We start from the raw sequence: 26965 nt of genomic DNA on the forward strand, positions 1-26965 counted from the left end.
ACATTTCAGACATGCTAGCTGTTTGTTGTTGTTGTTTTACATTAGGTTACGGCTGCATTTATGTATACATATTTACTGCAACCACTTGTCGATGTGATCAACGATTTCATAAGTGATTGCATAATTAAAATGACAATATCCCAATAGAAATAGGGAAGGCTAGATGTAAAATCAAAATCGGTGTGCAAATTAAAAATGCAGCAACACAACGAACGATTCGCTCATCAACACTGCAGTGCGGTACGGCACTACGACACGATACGGCGCCGCACAATATGGGTTAGCACGGCACAATGGACCGTAAAAGCAAATTGTAGTGGTGTCGTTTTTAATTAATTCCCACAAGGAATTCCCAAGGATACTTCAATATGCAAGCTGCAAATGCGGCAAAGGCGACGACCGCCTGCCTAGCCTTGAACATCAACAACAACTTGTTTTCGTGCCACTAAATTTAGTAGTGACAATTTGAAAGAACAAAAAAAATACTTTAATACGTATAAGCTCTGCGCTCACCTGCTCCTCCTCCGGTGTCGATGACGATGAATCCACTCTAGCCATGCAAGCTGCAGAGCCACCCTGGCAACCCAAACCAAATTTCGGCACCAACGGACGGCAGACATTCAAAAAGAACTGCAAAAGCAGAATAAGAAGCAGAAGAGAGACATTTAAAACTTGTCGGAATGAAAATGAAATGCAAATGTGTTGAGCTGCTGCAACTAAGTGCAGAAGACATTATTTGACAAGCAAATGCTGCAATAGCAGCACAACGATAACGGCAACGACAGCTGCTGCGACACAAAAACACACAGCTACACACACACACAAATGAAGGCCTCTCACCTTAGTGGATTTGGGCACTTGTTGTTCCGTTATTGATGCGGTATTAATTTTGGCCTCATAGTTATCGGTTGCACTAATCAACGGCGTCAAATCGACCCACTCCTCACCGGTGCCATCCTCCGAATGATCAACATAGACTTTAACTTTGCAGTTAATCTGCTCTTGACAGGCCAATGGCGTTTGAACGTGAATTAGTAGTTGGCAATTCTTATTTTCAATTATTTTCGCATTCATGGCAATGTCGCCGGCTTTTGTGCTGTTGCCACTGCTGGTGCCACTGCTGTCCATAGTCTTATTGTCCTTTGTGGCATTGTTTGCGCAGACAAACTCAATTTTCGTCGACCACTTCGTTTGGTCATCACATTGCGCTCCATCGGTGTATAGCAAATACGGTGAACCGGAATGATTAAAACGCAATTGCGAGTTTATTTTACCCAGAGTAGTGGTTTGTGTGCCCTCCATAAGGCAAGCACCTAGCGGAAGATGAAATTTGGGAAATAATTAAAGCTTTTTAGTAAATGTAAATTATTTGTTAATTTAAGTTTAAATTATTGATGCATAGATATATTATTTTTATTTGAATTAATCTACCAATGGCGTATGAACCAATTAGTCTCGGCTCCTCTTTTATCACAGTTAGACGATCTTCAAATACGACGAACAGTGTAAGGTTTAGGAAAAAATGGACGAAATCAAATTATCTCGAGAATCAGATGAGATAGCAAAATAAATGTAAGAATATTTTAACATTTTTGATATGCAGAATCCAGGAAAGACAGTCTAAAAAAATTACACTGACCTTTGAAATTACCTTCAAATATAGTAATTTTTGGGTAATTTTTTTCGCAAACCAGTATGCAAAGTTTTAAAAACATATTTTTACTATTCTTGCGTCAGGAAATGGATTTTCAGAGTCACAAGAGTCGAAAAACGCATTATAATTTTTTTTAAAGCTCATTACAACTTGTGTTTTTTTGTTATCAAAAAGGAACAAAAGTTTTGAGTTTGAGTGCTATCTCTTCTCGTTCTCGAGATATTTGATTTTGTTCTTTTTTTACAAAATCGGTGCCCTGCTCTGGTGGCCCGTACTATCAATATAGTATAGTTAGTAAACTAAGAAGCATAAAAAGGGCAGCAAGAACAGAAGTAACGGTTGCAATAAGATTCTGGCCGACAGAAGCGCTTAGTGCTAAGCTCAACCTAACTCTTATCAATATTCACCGGAAAAAGTGGCTATGAGCGGGGAAGTTGGCACTTCAGACATGGGTTTATAATTAAAGAAATTCAATTAGGAAGGACGACAGACTATATGGTAGACAATATAGGTTTCAAGTATAGCAAACACGTGCTATTCTCATCCAAAAGAGAATGTAGAAGAGACCGAGTGGCCGAATCCATACATGGACTGCAGGTTACAAGCGTCTTCTAACCGGAAGTTCTAAGTATCCTGGAAGGTTGTACAATTTTAGATAGTACGAGTCGGGTACCAAAAAACACTGCCACATATTCTGACAGCCAGACGACGCTATTGACATAGGGATTTGTGTGGCCGGCATTGATCTAAACTGTTAAATTGAAGCGTCAGGCAATAAGCTATGAGCCAATTGGCTAAGAAAAATCTTGATATGGCAAAATCTCTAAACAAGGATCAGCTGCGATTTTGGGTTTAAGGATTTTTCAACTCCTTAAAAAGAACACCTTTCGTTGGTCAAATGAAACACCATTTTCGTAAAACCTAAAACTGCTTGAAGCTCACAGTGCACTACCACATTGGTTTGTTGGGATCAAATTACGTCACATTATCAATCAAACTTGAGATGGGATGACGGTTCCACATTACATCATAAATCAAGTGCTTTCAGACTCGCTTTCATAATTTCTATAGATACTCGATTAGCATGCGTACGTACTTTTTGTACTTGATTTCAAAATAAATGGTTGCATACCTTTAGGCATTATTTTGAAAAATTTCCTTAACAGTGGCAGCTAAAATAAATGGCCAGTCTGTTTTGTCTTCATTTGGTTCTTTCTTCATTCATAATAAATTATCTCATTTCTATTTAATTTAGTGACAGATTTTGCAAGGCGAAATAACCTGATTTGCTTATAAATTACAAATGAGCCGTAAATTGCGGTAATGTAAACACGCTTTGACCTAACCTAACATAAACCACCAACTGGCTGACTCACTTTCAAAGGATTTATTTTGCCGGAACGTTTTTTTAAATGCTGTTTCCGAAGCGGAAGTGATGTAAATTTTGTTGGAAATTATAAAAAACAATTTAGAAACAAATCCTTACATGCGCTTGTACAAATTTATGTACCTATATTTAGTTACTTTTGAGAACAGGTCCAAATCCATTAAAATTTAACAGATAAAGTGTCAAATGAATGCTATTTAAACTTGTTCGTTTTCGGTTTACAAGTTTCTAAACTAGAATTTCAAACAAACAATCAGATACTTTTAACATATTTACAAATATACATACATACATATATGTAACTCCACTCCCCCACTGACTGTCACTTTAACTCCTCCCAATAGTCACTAACTCAGACAACACTCAATTTATTTCAATTGCTTGAATTTGATTGAGTGCTGGTTGGTTGTCTGGCCGACACCAACTGCTTGTTAAGCCGCCCCCCCCCCATATTCTCTCCTTCTCTCCCAACAAATTCATCCGAATTACTCCACTTCGCACGATATACCCCACTTGAAGCTTGTCTCTTCTAAATACACGCAAGCACAGCAATATACAGGCACATACTTATGTGTATGTATATAAGTTACTCTGTAGGAAATCCGGAATTAGGTATTTCGTAACTAATTTAAAGGGAAGCAGAATTTTTTTTCTTAGGCCTATTTTCTTTAAACACTTATAGTTATATTCTAAGGATTTCATTAATTCAGGTACCAAAAAAAAAAACTCACCAAAATTAACCTTTTAAATTCGCCAAGAAAATTGTTGAATTGAAAAAATTAAAGGTATATTAAAATAAAATATATATAAATAGAAAAAAATATGTCCAAAAACCAAGACCAACTGGCATTCGATTTTGCGTTTTTTGCTTTCGCTCTTGAAATTTTAAAATTATTCGATCCTAGAGTTCTGTTTAAAGTATCTAATAGTCCGATCTAAATAAACATTTCTACCTTCAAAAAGCCTCATAATCGACGTCTGCCAAAGAAAATTATTTAAGGTCAGGGAAATTCTGGAAATAAGACATTAGTACTTTTGCGAGCGAAAATCTTGATTTAAAACATATATATCTTTTTATTGTATATAGACCATACCAGAAAAAAGTTCTTAAATATTTTTGCAAGGAAATTTTTTTTGCCAAACGTAGGTTTTTGTTCCGGAGTTCCCGGAGTTGCCTATACGCCGCTATGTCTGAATTTGGCATCCCCTCAAAACTTATACGGCTGTGTAAAATGACGTTGAGCAATACCAGCAGCTCTGCTCTATTGCCGTTCGCCACCAGACGGGGTTTCAGACAGGGCGACTCTCTTTCATTTGACTTCTTTAATCTGATAAGATCTGGAGAAGATAATAAGAGCTGCAGAACTGAACCGCTCAGGAACAATTTACTTCAAGAGCGTGCAATTGCTGGCTTATGCCGATGACATCGACATCATCGGTAACAAAAACCGCGAAGTCTGTTCTCCTTTTCCAAGTTGGATAGGGAAGCAAAGCGAATGGGTCTGGTGGTAAACGAGGACAAGACGAAGTATCTCCTGTCATCAAACAAACAGTCAGCACATTCACGCCTTGGCACCCACGTCACTGTTGACAGTTACAATTTCGAGAAAGTAGAGAATTTCGTTTACTTGGGAACCAGCCATAACACCGATAATAATGTCAGCATTGAAATCCAACGCAGAATCACTCTTGCCAACAAGTGCTACTTTGGACTGAGTAGGCAATTCAGGAGTAAAGTTCTCTCTCGACGTACGAAAACCACGCTCTATAAGTCACTCATCATGCCCGTGCTGGTATATGGCGCAGAAGCATGGACAATGACAACATCCGATGAGGCGGCTCTTGGAGTGTTATAGAGAAAGATTTTGCGGAAGATTTACGGGCCTTTACGCGTTGGCGATGGCGAGTACCGCAGACGATGGAACGATGAGCTGTATGAGCTTTACAACGATATGGACATAGTGCAGCGAATTAAAATACAGCGGCTCCGCTGGCTTGGTCATGTCGTTCGAATGGACACCGACGCTCCAGCTCTGAAAGTATTCAACTCGGAACCCGCTGGTGGTAGCAGAGGAAGAGGGAGGCCCCCACTGCGATGGAAAGATCAGGTGGAGAAGGACTTGGCTTCACTTGGCGTTTCCAATTGGCGTCAGTTGGCACAGAGGAGAAACGACTGGCGTGCTTTGCTGAACTCGGCCAAAATCGCTTAGGCGGTTACAGCGCCAAAAAAGAAGAAGAAGAAGGTTTTAGTTCCAAAGCTCATTATCTCGGGGTTCTTGAGGTACTTACCCACCAAATCTCAGTTCCTACCATTCTAATGTCAGTAAAATTAAAGCTCACCAAAAATCATTAACTTTTGCTAAGAAAGTTTTTTGATTATTCCAAAAGAACTACGAGTATTAAAGAAAACGTTATTGTTAAATATAGTAGGTGTCACGAAAAATGTAAAATCCGAAAAAAAATGTTGTTTAGAAATATACATATTCCTCTGAAATATTCACGACTGTGCTTAATAAATACAGATACAACTTGAAACCAAATGTTCAAGAGTTTGTTAATTTTTTCTCACAGGGTAATGACCGCATGCAAAAGCGACTGAATCAATTCTAGTGATGTTGCGGAATCGAAAAGAAATTGACTGTCAACTAAATTGATAAATGACAATGTAGATTTGTTACACGTACAAAGATTTAGAGTGCGACTCATGGTGTGGCACGTTATGATGGCTGCCGGTGCGGTGTGTTCGGGTTTAGAGGACTTACTAGCTACACGGCAAATGGTTTTTTTTTATAAAGCCAATGCAGTGCGCCTAGATATAGTGTGATTTACATACAAATACTTATGTACGTGCATACATTCCTAACGTTAGGTGTGCTTCGGTTAGAACAAAGTTGGTTGTGAGCAAATAAAGAGCGACTTGTTACGCCTGAATTTTTGGAATTGGTCTGCAGCTCCTCAACAGGAGATCTAATTGAATTTTTGTTCAACTTGAGTTGATAAAGGAATGGTAGAGAAATGAAATTTAAGCTCTAACAATTACATACATTTATATATTTTCATTGCTTAAGGCTACTAGAACCTTATTAGAGTATGGTTTTTCTTATAAAATGTCAAGTTTTTTAGTAACGGTCATCTTGGCCAATAGAGGCTGGGGTGGAAAAGTCGACTCTGACTTTAGTCAAGAATCTACTATTTGCTGGAAATACGCGAGAACAAAGTGTGTGCTTAAAGGTCAGATAAATTGTAAAACCTACTTGAGAAAACGGCCTTTAGTCTTTGGTGGTAACTTAATTACCTAATTTGTAAGTGTTGTTGAATTTATCAGTATTATAGTGTATTATGGCAATACTGCCACTTCAATTAGGTAACATTCAAAATATGGTAATGCAATATTTAATTAAACGGCGTTCAGCAACGAGCGTTCAATACTACACAAAATTTTATAATGAGGATAAATCAGTCCATGAATATACTTATGTATGTGGTTTGCTGAATTATTTAATTTAAAATATCAATGCCGAACCACGTGCAATTAATTGATAAAACATAATTTTTTGAATTATTAAAAATAATAATTTTATGTTCATTCCTTAATAATATATACATTTTTTTTTATTAAAAAAAAGTCAATTCAAGCAATAAAGTCGAATATCAGAGGTTATTAATCGAATTTAAGAATCTAAAACTTGGAGGTCGATCCTGAAGTCAATAATCGATTCTGCGCGCTCTTTCTCCATCCCTGGTTCTGACAATTCTGCTCGGTTATTATTATTATACTTTTTATAGAAAGAAGTTACGGGCTTTAGTTTACCGGAGATATGGTGCATTCGGGCACAGTAACATCCTAAATATGTAACATCCTAAAAACTCGGGCGTGCTTTCACAGGACACTGACCCATGCATGAGTCGGCATACAATACCAAGGCAGCTTTTCGTTCGACGGGCACTTGCAAAAGTAAGGTTTAAGATACTTTGCCGGAGGTGGCATGCTTTATACCGTTTCCTCATTTATCTGAATATAACCGTGTCCCGGAGCCCAATATAGCTTAACTATTCTGGCTCTGAAAGCTCTTTTCTGTCTTTCGAAAAATCAACCGAAAGATCTTCTAACGAGCAGGTTTTAAAGTTATTCTGTTTGCTTTTTAGCAATAAGCTTTCTCAATAATTAATTAATTACAAAACAAAATAATTTTCTCTTTAAAGCAATGACAGCTAAAAATCAAATTTAAAAAATATATATATATTTAAAAAAATCAAATTAGTTCCTAGGAGTTAAGTGAAATATACGACTTTTTTCTTTTTTAAAAACTAAGATAACATTAAATTAAAAAAGAATAAGTGCATAAAATAGGTTTCTAAAAATTAAACTAAATTCAAAAACTATATATCGCCAAAACAATATTGGCTGCCAAAAAATGGATTTGCTCACACAAGCCCTTGGCTCAATCCTAATCCATTCGTTCTGAAATATACTAGCCAGAGATGCGATTGCTTTATAAAAAAGCGAACCATTTTGAAATTTTACGCTCTAGAAAATAATTTCTACAACTTCACACACGCGCTTTTGCATTTTGCTGATACGCGGTTTTGCATTTTGTTGATACGCGGTTTTGCACTTTAAACGACGATATTTTTCATTTTAAAGCATAGTATCCAGCTCTCAAGAAAAATAAAAATTTTTTATAAAAACTCGCTTATGAAATGAAAGCGAAATTTTCTTCTATCAAAACTGTTTAAATCAGTTTGCAGCTCTCAAGAAAAAATGCTCGTATATTTATTTATTCAAGAAAGTTTACAGCAAAGACAAAGTACTTTTTCATGCAAACATAGATAATGAAAAATATTTTTTGTGATTGTTCTTGAGAGCTGGAAACTATGCTTTAAACACAAAAAAAAAAACTACAGGCTTCAATACTCACAAACAAATTTAGGAGTAGGTGCAAATAATTTTTTCAAGATTCAATGTTCGGAACTAAACCAACCCTTGAGTTACCCCTTTTCCGATAAAAAGAAAATAATTATTGAAAACGGTTCACGTGGTCCGAAGTTATCCGGTAACATAAATAAAAAATATTCGGATGAATTGATACTCTTCGTTCGTTTTTTTTTGAAGTCATAAAAAAGAAAAACAATGAAATATACATTTAAAAAAAAAATAAACAAAAATTCAGCGGCCCGAGGGTCCGAACCTCTAGGATCTCTCGAATGGCACGCTAGTGCTTTGCTCTCTCGGCCATTGGCAATAGTGGAGCATTGCGAGAGAAATGATACATATATCCATTTGAAACATGCTCAGGTGCTTTCTGTCCTTAGAGCTTTTCATCATGAAAGTTGGCAAAGAAGCTTTTTTTGTAAGACTTTCTTACAAAAGACTTCCAACTATTTAAATATCTCTTACCTCTAGTAGCTATGTACATATGTATGCATATTTTGGAAATCGACCAATCGAGCGCTTGTGTGCATTGCGAATTTCTTCCACGGAAAATCGGTGTCAAACCAAACGACTACCATTAGGAATCTTCCAAAAAAACAAGGACATTATTACGCTTCAAACACAGATGTTGTGAAGTCATTAACCAACGGTTATTTCCGCAAAGTAAGATAACAAAACTGTGGGAAAATTTGCAACCAGGTAGACGCATTATACATGTATGTATGTATGTATGCATGTGCGTGCATCGACGTCAGGGATATAAGCGCCGCAGATCATTAGCAGGTAATGAAGTAAGATCAATACTGTTTCGTATAAATTAGGCACAATTGCAGTTGTTGGAAGCAGTTTCACAAATATCAACAGCGGGTGCGCTACCACTGCAACGAGAAAAAAACGTTAAAATAAATTTGTACGAGTTGCATAAAAATACATACACAGCACTTTGATAAAAGCCATGCGTTATTTAAAGCAATCTACGTTATTTAGCGCACACTTGCGTTTTCACACACTTCTCTTGGTACTGGTGACACGGGCAGCATTCGTGAACGCCATCTTTACAACAGACGATTGCAAGGCGATAAGCAGCAATTTCTACTGTCAATGCTCAAAGGAACCAGCGCGCTTCGAAATTGAATGCGCCTCCCCGAAATCCAACGGCAAGTTCAATTTACACATCGGCCCAGGCAAAAGTGTGAAAATCGAATGTGACGACACCAAAGCGGATGAGTACGAAATATTGCCCTCACTGGCAATCGGACATAGCAAAATCGTGCAAATTCAACATTGCCCGCTACCCGAAGATAAGCCAATAGCCGAGCTGCTAGCGCATTTGGGTATTCTACGTGTCAATTATCTTACGCTCGCAATTAACGAAGAAAGCACCAATATAACGCTGCAACATCTGGTCGGCCTTAAGGATTTACAGCACTTAAAGCTGAGTTCAAAGTCATCAAATTACCTGCCCGATAATTTATTTCAAGACTCAAGTAATCTGGTATGGCTGGATTTGCGCTCGAACAATTTTACGCTGAGCGAGAAATTATTTGAAACACTGCGAAATTTAACATTTCTTGATTTGGGGCACAACTTTTTGGAGCGTCTGCCCGAAGGTGTCTTCAAAAATCAGCATAAGCTACAGCGTCTCAACCTCTGGAGCAATCGGTTGTACAGTCTTACAAAAGAAGCCTTTCGTGGCACGTGCGCACTGGTGATGTTGGATCTTAGTACTAATGAATTAGAGACTTTAGACCGGGATGTTTTCTCACTACTCAGCAATTTAAGAAGCTTGGATCTCAATATGAATCGTATACGCGAACTACCAACGGCATTATTTGCGTCTAACAAGCAGCTCACTGAATTTAGACTCATCAACAATAGAGTGCCGCTGCAGAGTCTGCCACCTGGGTTATTCGCGAATTTGCCCCTCTTGGAGGAGGTACGTTTAAGTTGCGGTTTGATGCAAGTACCCATGGACCTGTTCGCCAATTCGTCAAAGCTGGCAAATCTTACACTGAAGCATAATGCGCTTACAACGTTGCCGGAGAATTTTCTCAAAGACCAGTCAGATCTCTATGATCTGGATCTATCGCACAATCATTTGCAAATGCTACCTGATGCGCTCTTTGAAAACACAAACCATCTTGTCGAACTAAGGTTATCGCATAATCAACTAACGCAGATTTCAAGGTAAGTGAAGTTGCAAAGGAAATTCCAAAAATTTATTGTGAAATAAAAATTAATGCTCCCTCCTTTATTTGCAGTAAATTGCTCAATCCGTTGGCCAATCTCGAGCTTTTACAACTCGACAACAACGACTTGTTTAGCATCAGCTTTGACGCTTTTCGGGACACAGCCAATTTGAAATTTCTCAACTTGAAAAATAACCAAATCGACTTGGCGGCGGACGCCAACGGCCTCGTAGACGACAGCACCTCACCTTTTCGATTCCTATTTAAGCTGCAAGAACTCAACCTACGCAACAACTCGATAATGTATCTGCACAAGGATTGGAAACCACAGCTGCTCGAACTGCGCAAACTCGACCTCAGCTACAACAACATTCGTGCCTTTGCAGACCACGACTTGCGATTCCTCAGTAAAAATGTGATTCAAGTTAACCTCACGCACAACCTTATCGAGGAAATCAATTTCAATAACATCAACAGCATGGATTTTGCCAACGAAGCGCATCCGATTCTCATCGATCTAAATGACAATCCACTCTACTGCGATTGCATGCTGCTGCACTTTCTACAGTACGTCTTCGGCGAATTCAAGGTTAAAATACGAAATAAAATCGAAATCTTAACAAATAACTTGAGCTGCGACGGACCGCCAGCATTGAAGGAGAAAGAAGTGATTGATCTCAGCTACATGGAGTTAGTTTGCCCTTTGGATGACCAACTCACGCAGGATAAGCTATGTCCACGCGATTGCGAATGCCTGGTGCGACCCTTTGATCTGATGCTTTTGATGAACTGCTCCCATAGCAACATGACGCAGTTGCCGCAATTGCCACGCGTACGCATACTGCGAGGCATAGAGCTAAATGTGGAACATAATAAGCTCGCGAGTTTGCCACTGAACACCACACCAGGCTATGCCGATGTAATGGCGCTCTATGCCGCCGGCAATCAACTGCGCCGCATCGAAGTTAGTAATCTGCCGAAGAATTTGGAATACTTGGATGTGCGGCATAATCTGTTGCAGCATATGAACGCGAGTGTATTGGATTTGCTCAACAGTAGCATCAACATGCAGGCAGTTTTCCTCGCGCACAACCCTTGGATTTGTGATTGTAAAGCGCAAGCGCTGCTGGAGTTCACGCGAAGTGTATCAGTGCGACAGAAACTCGCCGCTCAAGATTTTCGTCACATGCGCTGCACAATAAGTGAATCAAACAAAATTAGTAATTTCAAGTTTGCGGATATTTCCCAGCACAAAGCGTGTCCCCGTGAGCGAAATTTGCTTGGCATCATCGCCTTGATAACGGCACTAATAGTACTCATGATCGGTATCGGCGCTACACTTTACCACAAATACAAAAAAGGACTTCGATTGTATTTACAACAACATAAAATGTGCCTATGTTGTGTCGGTACAAATAAAGAGGTGGATGCTGATATGAAATATGATGCTTTTGTCTCCTATGCACATCTGGACGAGCACTTCATCGTTGAGCAGCTGATAACCGAACTTGAGAATGGTCCAATCCCGTTCAGATTATGTCTTCAGCGACGAGACTGGATTGTTGGGGAATGTTTCACACAACAGGTCATACGTTCAGTGAGTAAGTCGCGCCGCACCATAGTGGTGCTGACGCAAAATTTTCTAAAGACTTGGGCAGATATGGAATTTCGCATAGCACACAAATCGGCGCTGGCTTCAAGGCGTAATCGTTTGATAGTTATAGTCTACATCGATATAGATGACATCGAAAGTCTGGACAAAGAACTAAAAGCTTTGCTTAAAACGAACACCTATATCAAATGGGGCGAGCCGCTTTTCTGGAATAATTTACGTGCTGCTTTGCCGCAGGAGACCTGTGCAGAACAATTGGAAATCGAAAGGTCTAAACTAGAGATGGTGGTAGCTTAAAGAACTTTTATCTTTTTCGTACACAATGGATATGCATATATATGTATATGTAAAATTATAAAGAATTTGCTGTGACAACTAACTTAAATAAGAACAATGATTTGGAAATATAAAACGTTGAGAAAATCCGTTTCATTGTCTAAAACTTTAAGACACTTTGCCATTTATTTCGCACAATTGGTTGACGAAATTATAAAATGCATCCAAACAGCTTCTGTAAGACTTATGTTACGTATTTTCTGCTACATAAATATTACGAAATGATTCAAGTGTAAAAAATGGGTGAGCACCAGGTACTCGTGAAATTTGTATATGATTTGGCAAAGCATTAGGCGATTCAGCTACAGGCATAACTAAAAATTAAGCCCAAAATTTTCCCAAGGTAGGCTGAAGTGGTTCTGAAAAAGTCGTGAACATGTCCCGAAGGAATCTCGAACATGTCTTAATACGAAAATGGTTCCTTACTAGTCCTAAAATTATCCCAAATTAGTCCCGAAATGTTCCTCAAATAGTGCTGAACCAGTCTCAAAATGGTCCTGAACTAGCCCCGGAATGGGCCTGCACTAGTTCCGAAATAGTCCTGAACTAGAGTCAAATGGTCGTGAAGCTATCCAGAAACGGTCCTGAACCAGTCCCAAAGTGATCCTGAGCAAGTCCCAAAATGGTCCTGAAATTGTCCTGAAAAGGTCTCGAAAAGGTCCGAAATTATCCCGAACAAGTCCTGAACTAGTGCCGAAATGATCTAAAACTGGTCAATGCGACCTCTTAGCCACTGGCAACTTGCAGTTTATTATAGAAAAATTTAATGTTCTATAAAACCCCAATTATTTCCAAAAACTCAAATTTTTGTGAATTTTTTTTAACATTACAAATTTTTCTTGTGAACTTTTTTCCCCCCATTTGGGTATTTGGCAAAGAAGGTGTTTAAGTGTGTCTTTAATATTGACTTCCGGACATTTTTTACTTTGCACTTGCTCTACCTAAGCTGCGTGGGATGGTGTAAATACTTCCATCATTAATTTTCACTTAAGGAAATTTTTACAAAAATTTGGACAGTGCGTCTGCAGATATTAAAATCTCCTTCCTGGATGGGAAGCGCTTTCTCTTGATGTACAAATGCATGTACAAAGCATTAGCGCACACAATGGGTGGGTTTTGGATTCAAACAACCCCTCTATAGCTAATAACCTCAACTACGAACTGTATCTTAAAGCTTAGAATCCAGATCTCCAGAAAAATCACAAAAAATTTTTTTTTATTACTTCTGTAGCTTGAAAAAGCACTTGCTTTTGTTGTTTTGTTTTCTTGAAGAAATAAATTACGAGCACTTTTTTCTTGAGAGCTGCAAACTGGTTTAAAAAATTTTGTTAGAAAAAAATGTCTTTTCCATTTCTTGTGTGTCTTTTTGTATGAATTTTTCGTTTTTCTTGAGAGCTCTTAAAACTTTACCTGCGAATGAAAACATTGTCCTAAAAATATGCAATGCATACTCACTTGCTATTGTTTTTTTCCACTTTACAGCCTAAAAGAGTTTACCACTGATATATACTTAACAAAGATTCAAAGATTTAATTTGCCAACTTCGAAGTCATTCCCACCAAAATGAGCAAAATAATAAAAATACAAGTTCAGTTAAATTTTTTCGGTATCCGAAATATTAAAAAATGAGGCAATTGTTGAAAATCACCATCTGCATAGAAAACCAGAAACCACAAATCGAGGAAAATTAACATTAAAACTCTTTTTTAACATTTTTTATTACTTTTGAAAGTCGGCAGAAATCAATAGTATGCCAATTGATGCAATTTCATAAGTTCGTGGGAGTTGAAAACGCGAAACTATTAAAAGAACGGGGCTCTTAAATTAAAAATGTTGGTTTTTGCATGCATTTAAAAAAGCACACATATTATTTTTCTTGCAAAGCAAGCAGCAAAATTCAAGTCAATCAAGAATAAAACGAACGTAACGAACGATGCCAATTGACAAATGCGATTGATGGTATTGAAATTGACATACGATTGGTTGCTCATACGCCTCAGTGGCACCATCAGCGATAACCAATTTCAGAGAGCGCAACGAGTTGGAAAAGGAATTGGAAATACATATGTACATATGTACATACATGCAATGCACGAAACATAATTGAATACATATTCTTGCTGCACTTTAGTTGCCCTTCCTTAAAATAAATATGTGTTCATAAGGACATGCAAATAATTCCGAACTTTTGCAGCAGAAAAATTCTGAAAATGAATTTAATTCTCTTTGGTCTTATAAAAGCGACAAAATAGTTCCACAACTAGCAGTGTCTAGGAACTTGTAGGTATCCGTTGCAGGTCGAGCTCTGTGGAATATAGCAAATACATTTTCTAAACCTAATTGGGAGGTTGGTATACCGATGGATCAAAACTTGAAATTGGGAGAATTGAGGTTGGTAGAATTAGGCCGAACATCAAAACATCTATAACAATCGATAGATAGAAAAAGTCTATAGCAGTAGTAGGCGAACTTAAAAACCTTCATATATGAACAAATCTCACAAATTGTAACATTTTTTTTTTTTCAGAAAAACGTGTTTTTGGTTGAAAATGGTGGCACACTACCTTTGATAGTGCATTGTCTTCGGACAAGAACAAGATTTCATTGCGAAATTGTATTTATATGAAAACTTATTAAGATATAAATACTAACTTGCACAAAGTTTGGAGATTTGATTTTTACGTTTTTTGGTGGAGTATGAACCATATTAAAAAAAATAAAAATATCGCAAATAAATAAAAAAATAAAAACTTTGCATGGATTGCGAAAAATTCACTGTGTCAATACTTTTGTTCATCACTGTACATACATACATACAGAGCAAGTTAGATAAAGTCTTGTGAAAATCGTTAAATTTCAAAAATTACAAAATAGCTCCGATAGATATTTTTTTTTAGTTTGGTGACACACTCTTGAAACCTCACAGGCATGTTGTATACGATGACAACTTTTATTTCCTCTAATATGAATATTCTATTTGAAAACTTCCCAAAGTTATCAAAAAAAAAGAATTACGATTTTTTCGAATGACAATTTCGGTACATTTTCGCCTAAATAAATGTTTTAAGCCTAAAACTGTTCAAATACTTGACTTTTTTTAATGAACTTATTTCTGACTCCATTTATTGATATAAATGCAAGAATGCTTTAGCGTTTTTTTTTTCTGGCGAGAGAAGGGAGTGACACTAAAAAAAAATAACTGTATAGGATGATGAAGGGCCATGCACTATAGACCACGTTATATGTAGGTCTCGGTGTATATGGTCTATGATATTAATATCTAATATATATTTAGGTAGAAAAAAATATATCAAAATAACTAAGTATTTTATGAGAGTTAGAAATTCCGATGAAATTAAATGTCAAAATCGCTAACTTATTTATATGAAATAGTCGTACTCGTATTTTTGTACAGACTTATTGGAATAATATCACGACCAATAGTAATTGAAGAGATTTATGTGTTGACAAGCAGCTAAGAGGTAATAAATTTTACTGTCAGTCGACAGATGCGCGCAATTGTGTGGCAATACAATAGACACATGTGTATCCATGGAGAACACACATTTATGTATATATGTATGCACAAGTTTGTAGCTGAGGTTGTACTAACTTTTTCGAAATCATAAAATTTTTGCAAAACAGCGGGGCAAAGAAGCGGTCTTCGGTGCAACGGTTGAATCGGGACTAAGATCTCAAAGTCTAAAACTTATTCAAAGATCAGAGTTTAACTTTATAAACGTACTTAAAAACGTGTTTTTATAACTCAAAATGAATGTCATTTACACGAAATGCCTACAGGTTTATTACAAAAGGAAATCGAGTTTTCTTACACATAAGGCATGAACACAAATCAGCGAAAAAAATTATCAAAAATCAACGAAAATTTTTAGTGATTTTAAACTTGCACTTGGGTTACAAAAAAACTGCCTACTCAAAATTTCGAAATCGAATTAAGGAATTGATAATTCTATGAAAATTTCTTGCTTTTTCGCCCCGAGTTCTATACGAAATTAAAAAAAAAGATACTTCTGGATTTTGCTGTTGAATGAACTATATTTTTATAAAAAGTAACAAAAATTTGGTACGGAAAATATAAATAAATAAATACATATACATACATATTTTTGACGCTCACTGTATATGTGAAAAACATTAGGTTTGTATAGTAACTTCTCCAGTAAAACATTGCAGCGAGAGCGTAAAATTGAAAAGAAGAGAAAACTAGCAGAAAAAGTTAATGAAGACAAAACTAGCAAAAACTTGCAAGTGAACAGTCGTTGCACTATTTTGACATTCTTCTGTAAATATTTTACTATTTATAAATCAGTCTTAGGGCCGTTTGCACCATGTCTAGTTAATTCTAACTCCCAGTTCAACATTTTTATCGACGTTATCGACACCCATTCTATAACATGTGATCGATAAAGCAGTCGATGTGCTTAACTGAAGGATTTACCTCCAGTTAAACTCTTTGCTTTACACACAAGCTCTTACATAGTCACAATATTTTGATTTCCACTCCTTTTACTTTTGTTTGTGCTAAACCAATTCAACAAATGGCGGCTTTTGATATTCTTCTTCTATTAACTTATTTCTGCTAGTAAAAATTTCACTAGCAAGAATTTGCAGCTCTCCCGTGTTGTTACGCTCTCGATTCAGTGCTCTGTTGCAAATTTTTTGGGTTATCATACACTTTTCCAGTAAAAATTTGCAGGTTCCAGTACAAATTAGTACTGACTAAATATTTGTTACTATACAAACCTATTATTTTCATTCAGTTTCTATTACTCGTCGATAATACTACATAGACTTTTACACATACATATGTATTTCGATCTCACAGCCTTCAGGATGAAGAAAGTCCATTTCGGTAATAAAACGAGAGAGGTGAAGAGTTTGGAATGCTGAGTGATATGAAAAACGCCCGAAAATTTTACCAGAAATTTACCGACACCAAGGATATTTTACATAAGAAAAGTTACTGGTAAGGAATATATTTCTGTCAGAAGTAGGGTTTTTGGGGGAAAAATAAGAAGCTAATTATTTCATGCTGGGAGGTCAATAGTTCTCTATAAAATATTCATCACCCTAATGAATTTAGGTGGATACAAACATACAAATATGTAGTTATACATACATATGAACATATGTACACATGTGATAATATATGTAAGTGCAATCATCTACACACATTGAATGTATTTATTTATTATTATCCATCAAACGCGTACAAAATGCGAATTTGTTAAAGCGTGTCCTGAATTTACAATTAATAGACCGTAAAAGGGAGTTACTGCAACAACAACAACTCAAATAACGGTGTATAACAATAACCACCGACGCATCCGATTGGGCAGCGTCTATATTTATGGCAACTGCCATAGGCAGGAAAAATTCGCCAAGGCAGAATGAATATGGCGGCAGTAGCCATGCTAGAATAGAAAATTGAGCGCAAACACTCAGTGATGAACGCTGCTATCCAATTGTACGTAAAAAAAAGAAAGGAGAAAAAACAGCTAGCAATAAAGCAAAGGCAATGTACAAATGGCAAACTAACTATGTGTGTATGCGTTAGAAACATTTATAAATATGTAGTTACATATTGAGAAAAGAAAGCTGTGAGATTTATGCAACTAAAGAGCCTGTCAGACGTGGCAATATTTCCGTCTTTCGCACGCAATTCGCTGTCAAATTGAGAAAGAGAAATTTTATTTCGATGTGTGAACAGCCAGAAAGATCTTTCTGTCCCCTTTCGGAAATTAGTTTCAGAAATAAAAGTTGCAAGGTGGGACTGCAACAGCAAGAGCGAAAATCTATTTCGGAAATATATTTCAACTTGCTCGTGCTGCACTAGCAATTTTAATTTCTTCTGCAAGTGCTGTCAAACTAATCGAGTGTTGCCGTGTGGCCCTTATCGTGAATTTGTGTAAAATGATAAAAAATATTGTTGAATTAAATATCAAAAATGCTTGAAATATATTATTTTGCTTAATATACTTAATCGTTAAATTATTGTTTACACGGCAAATATGTTAATTATAACCTATATTTTCTCGCTTTTACAAGAGAAATAGCAAACAAACGACAACCCCACCGCTCATGGTTGCATTTTAGTATCGAGAAAGATTGCCAGAAACTCATTCGCTGTGTGAACAGCCAAAAAGCGATTTCAGAAATTTTTCCTGCAATTCGCCGTTCGGAAATAAAAACCTCTTTCGAAAGACACTTTCCATGCAAGGTGTGACTGCTCATGCAACTGATTTCTCAATTTGACAGCCTTTCCGAAATTTATTGCATCGAAATATATTGCCACGTCTGACACGCTTTTAACAGTATCAAAGATAAGCGCTCTTTGGAGCTGGAAAACACATACATATGTATGCTGGACCATAGTAACACAATACGCAATAGTAGGTTCTTTGCTACAGTTTACATTCTCTTATAAAGGCCGGTTCACACGATTTGTACAAATTTGCATTGTGGGCCTTTGGAATAAAATATAAAAATTTTACAGAATTTTTTTTTTAGCAATCGCACGGTTGCACAATTGTCGAAATGCTGGTTTTTCTGACAAAACTAATTTTTTAAATGTTAACTTTTTTCTATAATGCTATATTTTACGTATGTGATACAACATAGGAGAGGTTACTTTTTTTGTAAAAAGGCTTAATTAAGGCTCAAAGGCAAGCAATCAGCAATCAAATTCCACATTTTTTTTTGTTTTTTTTTTGAGGCAGGGTGGTACTTCCAACGTTGTCCCTTACTAATATGGTTTAGATCCGATCATTGGATCATGCAGAAATTGACGTACTGTTAAAATTTTGCATGCAAATTGAAGTCAGTTTTGTTTTTGCTTAAAAATTACTTGTTGTACAATTCGATTGAGCATGAGAAATAAAGTGTAAAGTTTAGCCACTGTTATAAAAATATTAGAACGCATTCTTAAAAAAAAAAAATCATTTCGAGACTAACAGGGCAATTCTGACTAAGACAATTGTTAGTCATTGGTAAGACAAGTGAAAGACACGTAGGCAAAATAGTTTGAGGATTTTGTTTATTCTGGCACGAATGTTTTGCAAAAAAAGCTCCCTTACCAACTTTCACGGAGAAAAGTTTGTTTGGCCGGATTTAAATTTGCCGCCATTTTGTTATAACGAGTTGTAGAGTGATTTTTTTTTTTTTTGACAGTTGTCACGTGCAGACGACGCGATTTAAGAATATGGAGAAGTATTCAAACGAACGACGTTTAATTATTGTAAAAACACATTATAAAAATGGTGAAAGTGTTGCGAAAACAGTTCGCCAATTACGTTAAATTTTTGGTCGCAATAATGCGCCAAATGAATCGACAATCAGCCGTTTAATTACAAAATTTGAGACCAACACCCCTATTCTGCAACACTTTCGTATTCGGATTTAGGTACGAATCGTCGAATGGTATGCTGCAATCCGAATCGTAACTTCGAACTTTCGAAATTCCTAAAAACGAACGAGTACGAAATTTACAGCTTTTTTGCGTAATATTGTACGAAAACAATTCTGTGTCGGAAGCGAGATAAACGATGGCAGTCGATGTGTGTTTGCTATTAGATTGTAGTGGATTGGTGCAATACATACAAACTGAAGTTGACAAATTTAATAAGGTGTTATCAATATTGGGACAAAGCCCAATATTTTCTCATGGTTCTCAAGGTTTTGGGCAATCGTCAGACTCAGCCTTAAAAACAACAATTACTATCAAATAATAGCCCTACGGAAAATAACTAACGGAAAAATAAAAAATGTCCACCAAAGCGCTATGTAAATACTTGCTCGTTGGCACCACCGCTCACCACAGTCAATAGTCCAAGTGAAATACGCTGTATGTATTTTTGTACATACGCACAAAGATCAAAGCACTTACAATGCATCACAATATAGAAAACCTACAATCGCCGCCGGCATTGGAATACAAAAAAAGAACAAAGCTCAACCACAATGGAAATGCGACTGTGTGTTAAACTTTCCAGTCGGATAAGTGCCTATGTAAACAACCGATTAATGGTGTGAAAGTTACAACCTATGCCTCGTCGATGTTGGTCTGCTTGGCGTGGCGTTGAGGCTTTAATGATAACAAGGTGGCCTCTTTAGGGTCTTCCCTATCAGCTTGAACTAAGAGGGCGGCTCTGTAGAAACCGGTATAACCGGTTGGAGCATACCCAGTTTCCTGTGCGGAGTTTACCATACTCTCCTTAAACTTCAGACCCCAACACAGTGACAAATGTCGGTGGAGGAAAAATAGGCGGCGAGATTGCGAAGGACCGAATCTTCATAGAGCTTTTGGACCGAGGCAACACGATCGGGTCCATACCGAACGACCAGTGGAGATGGTCAAAGGCAGCATTGATGAACGACATTTTTTATGATCTGCTGGAGAACCCAGGGACTTTTCTGGCTGGCAAGGCGCTAGCTGGTACCAGGGCCACGTAACAGTGGTCGCCTGTGAGGATCCGAGATTGGTGGCGTTATACAAGGTTGCCGTTGCAAACATATAGGCTCTGTCTACCTTGCGGCTAGGTTGGAGGGTGTGGACTGGAATAATTTGTTTAGTCAGACCACGAGCAAGTCCTTGGCTTCCGGCTTCAGGTCGTCTTGTCCTTAAATAAGGAGTCTCTGAAAGAAGAGGTTGGGTGTTTTATGAAGGTGGAACTGTTTCACAGCGACGGGAGAGGTCATTTGCGTGCTTCTTTTTGGTGGTTTGTGTTTCCGATAGGGTAGGAGTATGATGTATTGTAGAACGATGACCTAATGACAGTAAAAATAGATGGTAACACGAATACATAAAAGCAGAAGGAAACACGAACTATTCAGAACGAAAAGTGACACTGAAGATGGCACAACGCCGAAACTGGTTTATCTCCAAACCAAATTTGACAAGGCATTTGCATAACTGAGCCATCTCACCGTGACTTTCAGCTGAGTCCTCAACCAAAGCACTATTGAAGAAAATGTGACAGCTACCGATGTCCCTATCATGGCTTTGAAATCCCTATAAACGAGGCAGACAACTTTATATAACCACCGTTTAGCCAACATACGAGGAAACAACAAAAAAATATAATCGATAATCATATGAGGCTATTGCCTGAAAATTTTAAAATTCGCTTAGTGGCATTGTGCTACTATGATAGCACGGCCGAGTAATCATTGTAAACTTATGTACAGTAGTCGAACAAATTATAGCCGCACCAAATTTTCACAAGTTTTAAAGTATTATTTTTGCTGTTATTTAATTTTGGTTAGTTTTTTTTATAGTTCATTCTGGGTAGATTGGGTATTTGCCAAAATTTGGTATGAACACCCAAATTATTTATCTTTATCCCAATCACCAAAAATAATTTGTTAAAATTTTTCAATAGAACATCGCTGTATTGTACCAATCTTTTGACTACAAAAAAAAACTTTCCCATTTTTGTTTACCAATAGCCCAATATAAAAATGTACAAATGTAGCACTGCCTTAAAAATTTATGCAATTTAAAAAAATTCAATAAATTATCGTTATAATTTCGATGTTTTTAATTAAATTCTGAGTATGCAATTTTGTAGCACATTGAATTCTAGTAGAATAAAGTACAAGTTTCAAATGGCTAAAAATTTCATTTGATTTTTTAGAATTTTTAAAAAGTCCGAAATTTGTACGAAAGTTTGTTGAATTTTTTTTTTTAATATTGCACTAATTTGGAAACTTGGATTTATTTACACGGGTTTTGTTAAAGATTGAACTATGTATATTTTTATAAAAAAAACAATAAGAGTTCAATAACAACAAAAATAATACGTTAAAACTTGGCAAAAAGTGGTTCGGCTATAATTTTTTCATCCACTGTATGTATGGCTGCCAAGCTCTGAAACAAAGGGACGTAACCGCAGCATTTTCCAGTTAAAAAAAAAAAAGAAGCTAAATAGGTTGATCTAGCGGTGAACGAGGGCAAGACAAAGTACCTCCTGGCAACATATAAAGAGTCCACGCGTTTCGGGACACACGTCACTGTTGGCAGATATAACCTTGAAGTAGTGAAGGACTTTGTCCACCTTGCCACAGGTGCTACTTTGGCCTCGGTAGGCAATTGAAAAACGGAGCCCTCTCTCGACGAACGAAAATCACGCTCTACAAATCTCTCATTATGCCCTCCTTTTATATGGCGCAGAAACTTGGACGATGTCGAACAAAGATGAGAAGACTTTGGGGGCTTTCGAGACAACTATTCTATGCAAGATCTACGGCCCTGTTTCGTGTTTTCGGGGGTTCGTGAACGGCTTCAGTCTTTCACACAGTATCTTAGATAGGACTTTGTACGCAATATTATGAAGGCTTATTCCGCTATAGTTGGCGCAAATGGCGTGATCTCCCTTTTTATTCGTTCTTTAATCAGGGACACCAAAGTGGCTTTGTGGATGTTTCGATGCTGCTGTCTGGTACAACTAAAACCATGTCCCGTGCCACGGCAAAGTCGATCAGCTTCGCTCCATTGTTGGTGTGTTGTCATGAAGGCTGAATTTGTTGAAGCCGTGCCCCGTCTATCGCATTTCCTCAACTTCGGTGATGTCAGCCTGGTATTTTTCTACGGCAAACAGCAGATGAGTACACGCACCTTAACTATCCAGATGCATATCCGTTAATCATAGTACTTATTTTGTATGTAAGAGTCGTCAACGTTTGCAAGGGCAGTTCTTCGAGGCGTGTTTTCTTATTTTCATTGGATGTTTGTTTTTGTTTTATGTGGCGAGTCCCAAGCCCACGCGTACAACCATTTCTGAGGTGAGTAGTAGTGTTCAATCTATATAACCACTCGAATACGGCGGCCACCTATTAGCAGAGTATTATCTTAAAGTATTGACGCATTTATCATTAAAATTGACCGGTATGATGCCTTCTGAGTCCCGAAGAACAGTAGCCACTACATTTACTTCTGTTTCAACTCAGGTTCAGAGCGATTCTATGAATTTCCCACCTTGATTGAATAGACAAGGTAATTGATAAATCAAAGCTTTTCTGGGCAAGAGTCTGCGTAAAAAAAAAACAATTATTTGCGCTGATTTTCCTTTCTTCTCCCCTATACCATTACTTCCAATCTCTTCAATCAACGATATTGTTTAAATACCTCCCACCTACTACTCCAATATGTAAATTACACAGCTGCATGCTCTCACAACGCTCGCTTTCTGCAAGAACATCATAACTCAAGAGCGTTAAGGATGTTTCTCTAGCGGTTAACCTGCAAGTGCGGCTCAGTTTGCTCCAACATGAGGTGTCATGATTTGTGTCGCTTCTCACCATGGCCAACTCAACCGAAAAGCCATAAAAATCAGCAATTTCAATTTTCCTTGTAAAGGCATTTATAGGCATGTATGTATGTGTGTACATTTTTACATATTTATTTCCCCTCCTATTTTTGCAATCACCTCAAATCCTGCAAAGTTTAGAGTGAGACTGTTGAGGATTATTTTGCCCTTCGGTGAATTGAAAAGTAACTATTGAAGTAAAATTGATGACCAGAAGTGGACAAAAAGGCGATTATGGTGACTTACAAAAATGCACATTTAAAAGTATATATGTACGTAGTACGAGCAAGGTATCAGTGATGAATGTACTTACATTAGACCTCATCACTCCACATACAAAAATAAAATCGGTACTGTTTTTCCATTGGAATTATAAAATCTAATATATTTTTTTTTTATACTTGCACCAAAATATTTCGGAAAAATATTGAGATATTCGTGAGCTGTACTGATTTGAAAATACCACCAAAAGTTTGAGTTTTTATGAATAATAATGAAAATAGTTTCTTGAAGTATATTTTGAAAAAAATCACCTCAGACGTGAGAACACTTTAAACTTAAAAAATCGTATAAAAATATTTGAAAAAAAACTTTCAATGGAATCATAATGGTGAGATTTTTGATGCGGTTTTTGAACTTTTTCAAAAATTAGTTTTAGAAAAAATTAAATAAATTCGGCAAAAATTTACCGATTTAGACTTATGGCGTATCATTGGAAAGGAATTTTCTCAAGTATGAAAGAGAAAGGTGAGATGACCGAGCATCATTCCAACTTGAATTAAGTTGTATTGCATTTGAAGAAAAAATTGGGACGGGAATGAGTTTTTATTGGAAAGAAGTATAAAAAATAAAAATACCTTTCCACTGATACCTCACAACGGTATAGTTTCAGCCCAGTTATTCAATTTTTCTTAAACCAATCTTTGAAAAATTAAAAAAAAAAATGCATCAAAAATCTCATTACTATGATTCCGTTGAAATTTTGTTTACATATTTTTATGCAGATTTTTTTAGCTTAAACTCTTTTGTCATCTGAAGGGAGTTTCTTCAAAAAAAAAACTTTAAGAAACTATTTTTATTCAAAAAAATCCCATTTTTGGAGGTACATATTTTACAAATCGGTCCAGCTCACTTTAATCTTAATATTTTTCGAAAATATTTTGGTGGGTCTTCAAATAAAATTAATTTTGTAATACCGGCGGAAAAACTGAAAATTTGATGCAGTCTAATGTACATACATACATGCTTCTTTCTGTGTTTTTTTTTTTATAAAACATGTGATAACAGCGCTGGATTTAAGCCTATGAGTAGCATATCGCTAGCTTAGAGTGCAAAGTTGCTAAGTCCATTTTTTTCAATTGTACAGGAGACACAAAAAACGTTCCTAAGTATTTTTCTTTAAGTATTTTCCAAAACTTTGAATGCAATGTTTCGCGTTTTTCATTTACCCTTTACTAAAAAAAAAATAATAAAAAAGTCTGCTTTTTTACAAATTTTGTAGATAATTTTGTGACTTAGCAAATTTTCTAATTTTTTCTTAAAATTTGTTTGTTGGACTTAGCAAATTTTCGATGAATTTTTCCAATATGTACAATACGAAAAATCCCTCTCGTAGGTAAATTTTAAGAAACAATTTGTTAGAGCAAATGGTTTAGGTGCTTTGAATAATAATAATAACAAAAGGGAACAGTGATTTTGTTGCATCAAATGTTAAAGCTTTTTGATAGACTTTTTTATGCTGATTACTATAAGTGACCATCAATTCAAGGTGCAGGGATGGTATTTTCAGGGATAGTAGTCGAGACTTCTAGCTTTAATTTAAGCCTAATATCACCTTTAGTTTGTTTGCTTTGGCTTCTAAAATATTGAAAAAACGCGATTTTTTGACAATGGAGACTTTACACTTACGGATTCGTAATCAGCATAAAAAAGTCTATCCAAAACAGCATTAGCATTTGATGCAACGAAATTGTTTCACATTTTTTCCCCTTGTGTAATAGATTGGCGGTTACACATATGTTTGGCCGAGCTTCTCCTCCGATTTGCGGCGTGCGCCTTAATGTTGTCACACAAAGGGAAGGGACTTACAGTTTTATGCTGTTTTTCATGGCAGAAATACACTCGGAGGTTTGCCATTGCCTGTCGAGGGGCGACCGCTGTTAAGGATAAACCTTCTCTTCTAAATTTGTTTGTAATGTTGCTTTGGCCAGGGCTTGAACCCAGGCCCTGCGCAGTGGCAGCGCGCACTGCTTACCACTATACCAGAGCGGCCGTTCTTTTACGATCCCATTAGTGGGATTTTCGGTTCAGACTAAATAAATATTCTGAAAAAGGAGATTGCGATTTTTTTTATACATATTTTTAATTTGAAACGTAGTTGCGAACTTGTTTATTATAAACAACAACTTATACATTAAAATAATAATGAACAAGCAATTATTGGTAGATTAAATTAATAGTATTGTTCGCTGAAACTAAACTACACACCAAAAAATCATTCATGTGGCAAACTATCGTAAAAATTATGATGGTCTTTAGGCAAAGTTGCTTTTAAATACTGCAAATCTTCGTTCTTTCTTGCTGTAATTCGGCGTCTGCATTGGTGAAGTTGCTGCAAATTGGGCCACTGTAACGGGACTATACTTGTGTCTAATCTTTGAGGAAGAGTTTTCCATGGATCTGAAAACCTAAGTTTAAAAAATATTTCACCGGTTGGTGAGTATCTGATACCACGAACATCTGTTACTTGGCATCGCCTTTACAACGTCCAGGACGAATATTTTTACATAACTATACGATATTAAATGTTTTAAAAAAGGTGTGATCTAAATAAAGAACATCGTATGGTCTAGGTTTTGACGAGCAACTTTACATACTTATAATATCATTATTATTATTATCAATTTGGTAATTATTACGTGCCGATCGAGTAACATTTACCAAAGTTATATCGAAAAACTTAAGTGGATCTCCAGTTTTTTTCTAAAAAAAATTCTCTTCATTTTTATAAAGAACCTTTAAATGAAAGAACCGGATTACAGAAAAGTATGCCAGAGAGTGACTTTTTTCGTTCAAGCTGGATGCAAAGCAATATCGGCCAATTGGAGAGTCCTCGAAAGGATTTTCTAGGATATGTTAAAGACTATTGCATTTACCTATCTACAGTTACTTTTTCTCATAATGGAATTAACTAAAATATTTATGTAAACACTTGTTGCACGTCCCCTACTTTCATACAACGCCTTATTGTATTATGTTAATGTATGCAAATACTTATATTTATGCTGCAACTACTATTAACTTATCAAACGATTCCTAATCTTTGACAATACATGTTTGACTTCATTCACCACGATCTTGAAAACTGACCAAATCGGCGTGACCAAGTTCATGGTAATTTTAATATTATATAAACATCCGAAAGCATTAAAACGTTTGAAATAAATCTCGTCTCACTTTTTTGTATTTTTCACTTGGTTGCTGAAGTAATGAAGAATTGAAAATTCATAAGGGAAAATTATAGTTTT

At 36.5% G+C, this 26965-nt stretch overlaps 1 protein-coding gene across 2 annotated transcripts in view; it reads right to left on the bottom strand.

Moving 5' to 3' along the window:
* Positions 1–26965, bottom strand: part of LOC118737779 (cation-independent mannose-6-phosphate receptor) — a 196249-nt gene that overhangs the window by 151434 nt on the left and 17850 nt on the right. For both annotated transcript variants that reach the window (XM_036468533.1, XM_036468532.1), the window contains exons 9-10: positions 841–1313; positions 514–630 (exon numbers count right to left, since the gene is read on the bottom strand). In XM_036468533.1, coding sequence (XP_036324426.1) covers positions 514–630; positions 841–1313 — 590 coding nt within the window. The remainder of the gene's footprint in view (positions 1–513; positions 631–840; positions 1314–26965) is intronic.

This window comes from Rhagoletis pomonella, unplaced genomic scaffold (genome assembly GCF_013731165.1).
Source record: "Rhagoletis pomonella isolate Grant_MI unplaced genomic scaffold, Rhpom_1.0 Rhpom_scaffold_00004, whole genome shotgun sequence".
NCBI classification, from domain to species: domain Eukaryota; kingdom Metazoa; phylum Arthropoda; class Insecta; order Diptera; family Tephritidae; genus Rhagoletis; species Rhagoletis pomonella.